At 32.1% G+C, this 12,668-nt stretch overlaps 1 protein-coding gene across 1 annotated transcript in view; it reads right to left on the bottom strand.

The window, feature by feature from the left end:
* Positions 1–12,668, bottom strand: part of LOC128180799 (signal transducer and activator of transcription 5B-like) — a 160,785-nt gene that overhangs the window by 82,995 nt on the left and 65,122 nt on the right. The window contains exon 5 of the mRNA XM_052848956.1: positions 8,629–8,640. Within this exon, the coding sequence (XP_052704916.1) occupies positions 8,629–8,640 (12 nt within the window). The remainder of the gene's footprint in view (positions 1–8,628; positions 8,641–12,668) is intronic.

The raw sequence follows: 12,668 nt of genomic DNA on the forward strand, positions 1-12,668 counted from the left end.
ACCTCTATGCAAAAACGGCCTAGGGAAAACACTGCAGTTAATATTCATTCGCCTTAGTACGTTAGATTTCGAGTTTATTTAAATAAAGTCAATTCATATTGGTTACAAAAACATAAGTGATAATAACATATGGAAAATAAAATCTTGCTTAAAGATATTTATTATGAACAACAAACAGTTAACTTTGCAACATTCGAATAGAACTATTTTTTGTCGCGCATGTTCAGATAACTGAACTCTTTGCCGTAAAGATTATCCGGCAACTAGATGGCCGTAAGCCATAATAAAACTAGGTCCCCAGCATCTCGTTATACCCGGAGGCCACTGTAAATGTATTATATAAATGTGTATCAGATTGCATGCATGGCAGTATAACAAATAGTAGAATTGTACTGGCACTGTACCAGTTATCGGCTAAAATTTAATGTTTTCTTTTCATATTTTCTTATTTCTTGATATTTTTGGATAAAACTTGCCATACTTTAAATAATGAACTCCTTATTTATCAATCTTTTAGTTTATATCATTTTTTAGAACCGAAAACATCTTGTTTTGTGATTTTTATCAGGCCCCGAATTTGCCAAGTTTTTACGATCTACTGTACCAGTTATCGGCTTCATGATAATGACATAGTAAAATCCCTGTACATGTTGATTTTATACTCTGCTAAATGAAATTTGAATTATGTCCCTTGTTGGGTCAGACTAAAGTAGTCGGGGTTGTGATACATTATAAACAAAACTCATAAACTTATTCGTTTTTTATCATACCGTAATTCACCAAATCGTACACTATTCAATACATAATTGTGCAATCAGGCGTTCAATTGCGCTACGAATCTCTCGGAAATTAATGAATTCCTTTTGTTTATACATGTTATATGTATTGATATCATATGTCAATTCAAAGAAGGGATATAATAACGTATCACAAAGAGGTAATATTCTATTTTTAACTTATTACGTCATTTTCCCCACTGCTGAAAGTGCAAAGATGTAAAATAAGCGGTAAACAATGATCGTTTAAGCTCATGTATAAAATATATTCAAGAAAGTTTTCAAGCAAACCTACTTTTCTTTATTCGAAAAAGACGACTGAATTAAACAAGCTTGGATTGTCCCGTGCTATAAACCTGAACTCTCAGTTTAGCCGATAACTGGTCTTAGCCGATAACTGGTACAGTACCAGTATGCTTGGTCTCATTATTGGTACAGGTGTGGCTGTCTATGTTTCAAATATTTTTCAATCTATATAACATTAAGATATTTGAATAGTAAAATCTCAAATTACTGCAGAGCAGATTTTGTGAAAATTTTGAAACAAAAATATCAACACTTAATGATGTACACAAAAGATAATGACTGAAAATTTTGGAGATTACATAACAAAATACGGCTGAAATCAGCCATCTCACTGGTGAACACATCTGTTATACATACAATGGGTGTATTCTTGTTGATTATACACTTACCTCCCAAGACCTGCTAAAATCAGTTGGATATTTTGAAATCCAAAAATCAAAAAATTTTCAAAGTTTTCTAACCGTTCTTTAATTAATTGTGCTTTGTTCGTGAATATAACTCCTTCTGATTTTGAAATCAGTAATACAATAAAAAATAAGTAAGATACTTTACATGAAATTGTATTGTATCATTCGGAAACAGATTTTCAGAATTTGTTAATACTGATTATGATGATAGTGACTCTATTGTTACATCATTTAGTACATGTATTACACTACAAGATTGTGCAATATTATCTGCAAAGTTTGTGACAAAAACACCAAATTTTAAGTTTTGAAGATGCAACAAGTGTTGATATTTTTGTTTCAAAATTGATGTAACTGACATTTTTTCTCTCTGCAAAACAAGAAATAGGCTTATAGCCTTGTGACAAAGAAAATATGTTTTGGATGAGTTTTTGAGAATAGCCATGATTCATACAGTTTCTAAGATAATTTAAATAAAATTTAAAGTACACGTAATGTAAAAATGAAGACATTAAAAAATTTAGCTTTGCAAAAATTTTTGGGGGCAAAATTATAAACTTTACCCTGAATTAGCTTGAACTTGAAGTTAATTTTTATCATTTTGGTGAGAAATCTTTGAAATTAGCATTCAGTCTCATTCTGACCCCCTCCCCCCTTTTCAATTTAATTAGCTTATCATTAAATATTTTCAAGTGTTATGAAAACAATTTGCCAAAATAAGCAACAAATTAAAAAGTTAAAGAATAGTCCCCTCTCCTCCAATTCACAAAAAATCTGTCCATAATAAAAAATAAATTGATTCCAAAGTATTTCAATCCTCAATGAATTGTTCATACATTGATCGATTTAATTTACCAAAAAAGTGAGAATACTTCATGTTTATCCCTCTTATAATCAATTTGAAAATGCCATTCAACTCATTTAAAAATATCATTGATTTTATGAGCAGAATGCAGCCATTATTTCACAATGACTATTTGTTTACTAGGATCAATAGGAATTCAAGAGTCACTCAACAAATATTACCGGCCAAGTAAGTCAATTAACATAATGATAAGTATACAGTACCGTCAACGCGGATCCCGTATTTGACCGCGCTCCCCCCGCGGTTTTTTAATCCTTTCCGCGTTACACCATCGCGGTTAATTCATCGCGGTCCTCGCTGCAGCCATGTTTAAACCGCGGCGGTGTGACCTACCGTTGAATAAGAGATCGGAGATTTTTACCTGTATGCTATTAGACAATAAGACGGCCACCTAACACTGAGAGTCATTCTATACTGGCCATGCCTGATGTATTGTTTTCATTTAACATATTAAAATGATTACGTATTTTTAATGCACGTTTTCAAAACTCCTTATCGATTATTTTAGAGATGTTTTAATCAAAGAATCATCTGCACCCGTAATAATTTTCATGTAACTGTTGATATACCTATTATTTCAAAAATATTTAATCATTTTTATAATGTAATCTACATGACGGAGAGGGTTAGAACTATAAAATATTATTTTTCGATTTGTTAATGATTTTAAACATTTCCGACTACAAAAATGTTTTAATCCATATCAGTTTGTAGCTCGTTTTACGGCACTCTCTCGATGCTCAAGACAATTAATCTAGTCCGTGACAGGCACATGCTACACGGAGAACGTTTACCTACGGTCAACGGCATCATATGAAAATTTTACTCAACCCTTAAAATACTAAATTATATTGACATAATGTTATGTGAGTTCAATATGAAGCTACAACACAAATGTACATGTAGTATCAGCTGCGAATACCGTTTTTCGTAAACGCCCCCTCCACCTCTTCAACGTTTAATGACTGTGAAAGTACATGTAAATTGTACTTGACTTTAGTCCCAATTGTTTAACACAAAGGTGTGAAACCATCGCATTGACGGGAAATCACTCTACGCTTGAATGCACAGAATACACTGGTACATGTATATGAGACAGGTGGATAATCCGTGTAACGAGTGACCATCAGGAATTTCATTTGTTTTCAAACAATTTTACTAACAGTAAAAACAATAAATAGCTATTCATTTTACTGTTATCTGTTTAACTGTTAAAGATACACCCCCTCCGCAAAAACCTAAAACCTTCAATATAGACTAAGAGAGAGAGAGAGAGAGAGAGACTGTCGATACTCAAGACAATTAACCTAGTCCGTGACAAGCACACGCTACGCGGTGTACGTATACCATACAATCAACGGCAAAATATGAAAATTTTACTTTACCCTTAAAATATAAAAAGATATTGATATCATTTTATGTGTGTTGAATATGAAGCTACTACACATATGTCGTATCTGTAGCGAATTATAACGTTTTTTGTACCCCCCCCCCCCTTTCCAACGTTTAAATGACTGTCAAAGTTAACTGTATTTGTCCCAATTGTTTTACACAAAGGTGTGAAACCATCGCACTGACAGGAAATCACTCTTCGCTTGAACGCACAGAATTCACGGGTATGAGGCAGGTGGATATTCCTTGCAACAAGTGACAACCAGGAATTCTTCCCGTATATCAAACAATTTATCTAACAGTAACAATAAATAATTGTTTCATGTTACTGCCTTCTTAAACTGTAAAAGGTGTTTAACATGTCTCTTCCCCCAAAAGAGAGATAGAGAATTAGTTTTCTTTTTAAATAACGTTGTATACGAACTAAACTTCACAAACACGGTGTCAAGCATTAAATTAAACATCATAAACAGTGTTAAATACTTTATTGTTAGGCAAACTTCTTTTTTTCCTTTACTTGAAGACTAATAGAACTGAACCGTTTTCCTTTATCAAGGAAGAAGCACGTGGTGCAGCTCGCGAGCTGATTTGATTGACAGGTGAAGCAAGTGGACTCAGACTGAAACTGCATATTGGATTCAATCACAATGTCTTTTATGAATACTAAACTTAGGAAATTTTTATATTATTATGTTTCAATTGAATGCAGTGGCGTCGGGGGGGGGGGGGGGGGGGGGGGCTAAAGAGCATTACCCTCTCTCTCTCAATCACACACACACACACTCACACACATAAAGATCGTAGATAAAATCAAGATCGGCGACACTCAATCAACATGATCAAGAAGCCTCCTCTGTAAGATAGGTCTACGGTTAGACGAAGCTGTACGCAATTTGGAGATTTTCTTTTGTCTTGAATAGGTGTGAAAACCCCTAGAGCATGTCGTTTTCTACCCTAGATTTGTTAAACACTATACACAGGAAATGATCGCGACTTATAATTAATATACACAATGAAGGAAATGTGTACAAAAATTGTTGGCATTTGAATTTTTTAAAAGTAACTCGAGATGTATGCATTTAATAACATGTACAACTTCCCATGTTGTTTTGTGATGTAACAACCTCATTCCATTTCTTGTAAAGAAATATCTATCTTCACGCACACCAGAACGCCTAGCCATTGTTTTATGAAAATCACAGAATATACGTGTATATATTCACTGTATCTTTTCAGGGCAACACTTAGTTTAAAACTGTATAAAACCCGTGCGATGTGAAGAATCATACAATTTTAATTATGAGTACCTTTTTCCTTTGTGTTTTAATTAGGAGAACTGATTTTTCTTTGAACATTTAATTGTGAGCAGGTGTTTTTATAAGGCTACAACTAGTCGGTCTACAGAGCTGGTTGAAATCAATTTTCCTAACAAATTATAAAAATTTTATCAAAACAATGACGCTTGTTACAGCAATTATAAAGTCGTGATTTTCCGTAATATGAGCGATTAAGCCACTTTTAAAATTTGAATGAATTTTTAACGGTTTCATAGGATAAAAAGATAAAATGATATTGAAAAAAAAAATATACGTAGCTGAATATTTATAAAGTAAAATATTTAATTTAAGTAAATAAGTCTTATTAATTTTACATTTTTTTGTTAGATTTTAAAATTTAATTTAATCGTACATCGATAGATCAATAATTAGTAAAGCATGATTTTTCAACCACCTGCGGGCATGGCTCATTTCACCTTGGATTGTACAGATAACAGCTTTAAATGATTAGAATTCAAATATTACCCCAGTATTACCAAATAAACAGCAAATATTAAAGAAAAATATTTACCTTCAAAATATGTGATTTTCTATAAAAGGATCATGATTATCTTTATGCATTTGTTAACGTACATTTATGTTTAATGAATGTTATATTTTTTTTTAATCGAGGGAGATAACTCGTGTTCCTTTTCGATACTTTTTAACACCTGTAATCGCTCGTTCAAACCGCGGGGGTGTTGTCATTATGGGTGATTGAACCGCGGGGGCACGCGGTTTTTACCTGAGACAGGTGTTTAAACCGCGTTGCAATTTGGACCGCGGGGGTGCGCGGAAAATACGGGATCCGCGTTGACGGTACTGTATGTCATGACTGCATGCAATCTAATAACAAGTGAAAAGCTGTCAATGTGACAGCAAACCGGGTTTTCTTTTATGTAAACTGTATCCATAATCCATGTCAACCCTTATCCAGTGAAATGGAGTACCCTACATGTTTATGCAACATTTTGCCAAAAAATGACTAAGTTCAAAAGCTAGTATTTTTTTCATAAATTATCGGAAATCAAAATCCTAGCAATATGCACACCTCTGATATATGTACAATTAATATGCAAAAGAACAACTTCCTATCTTGAGAACTGTAGGAGGAGTTTTCCGTACAATGAGGGTACCCTATATGCAACATTTTGTTAAAAAATGACTAAGTTCAAAAGCTGGTAATTTTTCGATAAATTATCGGAAATCAAAATCCTAGCAATATGCACACCTCTGATATATGTACAATTGATCTGCAAAAGAGCAACTTCCTATCTTGAGAACTGTAGGAGGAGTTATCGGTACAATGAGGGTACCCTATATGCAACATTTTGCCAAAAAATGACTAAGTTCAAAAGCTGGTATTTTTTTGATAAATTATCGGAAATCAAAATCCTAGCAATATGCACACCTCTGATATATGTACAATTGATCTGCAAAAGAACAACTTCCTATCTTGAAAACTGTAGGAGGAGTTATCCGTACAATGAGGGTACCCTTTTGGCAGCCGCCTGCCTGCCAGCCCGCCATTTTCACCATTTTAATAACCGGATTTTTCCGTTGGAAAACCCGGTTAATTATCAGTTTAAATAAAATTTAGATAACATCACATAACCAGCTATAACCATTCCACTCAATACTATTTTCTAATTAAATAGGAGGAATTAATATTCACGTAAAATTGTGAGAAGCATATCTCGAGGATTTTTTTTAATCTTGCCTTTATTTTTCAAGGCAGAGGTAAACTAAGGCGATATAAATCAAATATTTATATATTCTCATTCTGATATGCAGAATGAATATGAGGCAGGTGGGTGGATTTTATTTAATGAAATATATTTATACTTTATAAAATAGCAAATATGAGATCTGAAAACATATGGACAATAAAATAATTCCCAACACACATGCATTTAACAGATATACATATACCGGTACTCCTTTGAAGCTTGTTTTGATGTCAATAAATAAATCTTATAATCTTCATCGTCAGTCTTCAAAAGAATTTTTTCACATGTGTGTATCAAAAGCTATATTTTGGTCTTTCTCAGTTACACCTGTAATTGGATAGTGGTTTGAAAAGAACTTGCTATTGCATATCCATTTCACAAAAAGGGTCTCTATCTTCCTCAAAAGAATATTAATGTTTATTTTTTTTCTACAATGAAAAATTTCACCCCTTCCGAATCCCCTTCTTTAAGCAAAAAATTATCCTGTATCCAATCATTTTTGCCTTTTCCTTGTTGATTAGCTGGATTTCTAAAAATTGTTTGACTTTGAACTCCCACTGTACCACTTCCCTGGCCCTTGGAATCATGGTTAACCTACTCAATGTTTAAATAAGTTCACCAGTATATTAAAACAATAAAATGCTTTCTTTGGTGATGTCATTTGGGATATGAAGGTAGCGACACTGCAGAAAAAATACATAACATACCTAACACCTTAATTGATTATGAAAAGTTAGTCAAATTCACAAACATACATACTGTTTTTAATGTTCATAAGTACATTAGCTAAAAGAAACAGCCAAATAGTCTCCTGTGAGACTTTAAGTCTGACATCATCATAACTATTTCATGCAGTCCGTGATTTTTCTTAGGTCGATGTAGGTTTCGACCAATCGATAAACAGGGCGTGTCAATTTCAGTCCTGTCATTAACTTGTAAGTTTCAGCCGCTGTAGATTTCAACCAATCGATAAATGGGGTGTGTATATTTCAGTCTGGCTGTTACTATAGTACTATGAATTAACTTTAAGTTTTCGTAAGATAAAGAGGAAATAATACTTGGTAGATGTAAATATATACTGGTATATACATATTATGCAAAGTTTTTTAATAAACTTGGCCAATTGGTTCCGAGTTTACCTCACAGTTTTTAATTTCTTTATCATTTTCTTTTTAAGGGATGTGTGATTGTCTGTCATTTTGATAAACTTGACAGCCTTCGACAAAATATGATTTCAGTCAAGTTTGGTTGAAATTAGCTCAGTGGTTCCAGAGGAGGAGATGAAATTCTGTGCATCACTAACCAAAACATCTTTTAATGTATATAGTGTATACTTAATATTACATTTTGCAAACTATAGCTCAATTGAGTTTTTGAATCTGGTGAATTACAACGATGTAAAGAAATGGAAATAAAGCTTTTATAATCGAACTTGGCCAATAAATTATCTGCCACAGTTTGTTCAGAAAAGCCCATTAATTTATTCAGTTTGAACCAAAAAGCTTAAGGTCTTAAGAAATTGGAAAAAAGCTTAGAACTTAGCTAATGAATTTACCGGTATGTAATATGAAGTCAACTATTAGAAAAAGAGAGACAAATAATGTTTAATTGGTTCTTTTGATTAATTGAACAGTTGTGTATGATTTTTGGCAATTTTTCATGTTCTTTCATGTATGGATTCTGATTGGCCAGTAAATGAATGTATCACAATATCTTTTTGTACAACAATTCAGACTGTGTCATCTCTTGAAAGTTTAATGGTAATTTTTCATCAATTATTTATTATTAAAAGAACATTTTTCTTCAGTGAAGCACAGAAAAAATAGAAAATCTTACCGATGCATCTGGCTGAAATATAACATATAAAGAAGATTATTACATTGCTCTCAATGCAAAATGTTAAAGAAAATTAATGTTAAAGCTTATAAAGAATACACATTCTCAATAAAGATGATTAAAGATTTTTTTAACAATTACTGGTACAATGAATCTTCATCAATTAAAGAAAAATAAATTAAATGTTATTAAAACCCTTTCGGTATTACCAACCATTTATTTATAACATAGTATTACACCTCCAATTAGCCTAAATAAGATTTGAAAAATATAGGTAATCACAGATTACAAAGCTCACCGACACGAGGCATCACCTTTATGAGGCATCACCTTTATGAGACCACTTTTATCATTTAAAATGAAAATCATACTTTATGATCTTGGATATTCATGGATACTGTTTTGATACAATATTGTATATCATCTGTTAAAAAATTGTATGATAATCATTTGATCATTTTATACGGTATTATAAGATACAAAGTTTATCAATACAATAATATAAAAAACAATAATGCATCCTATCAAACTTACAATACATATCATATAATACAATGAAATACTGTTAATAAATAATGATGAGATATGATATTGTTACACATGATATGACATTGTATTGTGTTTTACATTATTGTATTTGATCACATGATACAATATCATGACACATAATATATGATACAGTAAAATATTTTATAATACAATATCGTATTATATATATTGCATGTAATAATATTTTACTAAATCACATGATATAGTAAAAAATTATATAATACAATATGAAATTATATGTATTGTATCATATGATACAATTTATATATTGCAATATCATATAATACAATATCATGTGATATAATAATATATAATATAAATCAATATCATATTATACAATATCATACGATACAATATTATATATTGTTATACTTTCATGTTAAATACTGAAATCTGATTGGTTTAGACGCAGTTCATAATTTTTTCTATTACCCTCAGCGTTAGCAACGGGTAACATTTAAAATTGTTACATGCGCGAAAATTATGCGTGTACGGTTCGCCGTAGAATTCGCGTTATTCCTATGTAAAAGCAGTTAAGTTTTCTTTAAACTTAAGACATTCAGTATAACAAAATAAATAGTGCCTGTTTGGGAGGATAACAGTTGAAATTGACACCCCTCGAAAACCATTGTCAACCTCCGCTTCGCGTCGGTTGACAATGGTTTCTCGGGGTGTCAATTTCAACTGTTACCCTTCCAAACAGGCACTATTTATATAATATACAATATCATATCATATGATACTATTACTTATTTTGTTAGTTACTGACTCACTACGGAAATATATTGGGTTGATCAATCTCAAAGATGGCGAGGCGAAGCCGAGCCGTCTATGAGATTGATCAACCCAATATATTTCCGTAGTGAGTCAGTAACTAACCTAATAAGTGTTTTGTTTTCCCGAGGACTATCAAGCAACATATTCATTCACAAATAGCGGTGATCTACGCAAAGCCATGTACAAGATGCCTTACATCTCGTCCAGTTAAACTCATTTAAACCTTTAAAAAATTATCAATACCACCTTTCAAATACACTTAAAAAATCTTCACTTCACCCATATTACTTACAATATTTTGTTGCTATTCAATTTTAAACCTCTGCAGAGATTTGAGCAAATTTCGACGCTGCCATTTTGCTCTGCTCCAGACATAACAATGTGACGTCAATATTAAAAAGGGCAACTACTCTAATTTAACAAGAGGCCCATGGGGCCACATCGCTCACCTGAGCAACAATGGGCGTTCAAAAGATATTGTGCCGCATGGTCCCTCGGTAGAATAACAAAAAATAAATATTGTAAAGTATTCAAATTTTACATTTATTTTTGCATACACGTAATCTTTGACATTTTACCTTCATGAAATACTATTTTTTACCAGAATAAGAAAATCCTACAAAAGATATAGAACTAAACATTTGGTAGGAGTACACTGTTAAGTTGTTAACTTTAAATTCCCTATATTTTCGTTCTGCCCCCCCCCCCCCCCCCCCCCCCACTTTGTAAAGCGATCAAAATATCAAAATATATGAAAGCATATAGGTACATTTTTTTCATCAACTACTTACTAGTTATTGTATTTAAAAAAAAAATATAATAGTTATTGTATTTTACTTTAAAAATCCTACATGTATTGATGTGAAGAAGAAAACTGTACCTCAATGTGCTCAATTCCTTAAATTAAAAACACTCAAAAATTGCATTTGTCTTCTCCATTATAATTAAATGACTGTTATTTACTTCGCGTACAAACCAGGATAATTTTCCTCTGTGATATTTTCTAAGGAATAGCGATGATTACTTAATCCCTGCAACAGAAATGTGTCAGAACTATGGAAACTGTTTTAAAGATGTCGTTTTTATTTACCCGTGTCTGAAAAACTATCAAAATTGATGTAGATTTCACATTATTTATTGTATAAAGAGGGGGCCCCAGAGAGTAGGTATATACAGAATATCATTCTTTATTTTGTTTGTACAAGTATTTAACATACTCTAATTCATATAGAATTTCTAACGTTCAACCAAAATTTCAGCGTCAATCGTAGAATTATAAGCAAGATACAGAGCTCACAGTTCGCCTAGGTTTGAGTCATATTTTGTTCACATGAGTTTACTACATTCAGCTTAATAAGATTTTTAACTTGGAATTTCCTATTCAGCATTTAAAATGGAAAAAAAGAATGGCCTAAGATTTTCAATTCTTTTATTCACTCAAGACCAGTTCAATGGTATTTGAGGTTCAAAATCAGTTTATACAAATGTACACAAACACAGTCAAAGATCACATGTACAGTAGGAGTAATAATGACGAAAAAAGGTTAAGTTTACAATACAATAAGTTGTTAAAGTTGGTTTCTGGAAGAACAGACTTTGAAAATTTTCTTAATAAATATTGACAATTTTTTTTACTTTTTTTTCTTTAGTTTTTAAGATCTGTGTACAAACATAGAATTTTGAGCAAATCTCTGTATCTTGCTTATAATTCGAAGCTTAACACTCAAATATGGTTAGTAAATAGAAATTGTAAACAATTAAACACAAGAAACATGCACTATAACAAATAAAGAACACAATTTATTTTTTCGAAATTAATCATATATATATATATGTATATACCTACATATTTCCGACAGCGATATCAAACTCTATTTAAACTGAATAAACTCGAGAAAATGCCGAGCATCTCAACAATACCTATTGCATTAATCTACTATTACGCAAAAGATAATGCCGAATTACCAATAGAATGAATCGTATTTCAGTACTTTTTTTATACATCAGATTTTGCTTAATTTGCGCAGGTAAACAGTTAACTGTTTGATTTACCGAAGTCTCTGTTTGATTTGATACGTAAAAATCACGAAATACAAACAATAGTTCCCAGGTTACAAAGCATAAATAATGAAAACAAAACGAAAATCAGAACAAGCTAACACCAACGCCATGTGTGAAAACTGTCAACGCATTGAAATATTTAGCCTCAATTTACTTCACAAAATCGGCACCAATATATTTTGCATGTTTCAAAAATTTCCCTTCATTCGCGAACTGTTGCACAACAAGCAAATTCATCATAGTCAGATCGACCCTGAATCGTATAATGTCATGGCTGCTTTAAACAAAGTACCTCGTTTTAGAAGTATGGAATACGAGTCTTGGTAGAATGGGTATGCAAACCCGGGTCTTGGAAAAATAAAAGCCGGGGCAGATCGGCAATCGTCAATTCCAAATACGCATTATTTTGCAGCAATATTTACAGCAAATACAAATATACTGGTCCATCAAATATCCTGAAATTTTAATGAGATTGGCAGATTATTGCCAATCTTTTGTTTTGCCCAGGCCAAGTCTTGTCTACCCATTTAACCGGATGCCGAACCCGAAGCTATTAAACTGATTGAAACACGCCTTTCCTTTATTATTATTTTCGTAATAACTCAGATTTGAAACAGAATTAGACCTTAATTTTTGCAATTTATATTTTCCTT

The sequence above is a fragment of the Crassostrea angulata genome, chromosome 1, assembly GCF_025612915.1.
Source record: "Crassostrea angulata isolate pt1a10 chromosome 1, ASM2561291v2, whole genome shotgun sequence".
In the NCBI taxonomy this organism is placed as follows: domain Eukaryota; kingdom Metazoa; phylum Mollusca; class Bivalvia; order Ostreida; family Ostreidae; genus Magallana; species Magallana angulata.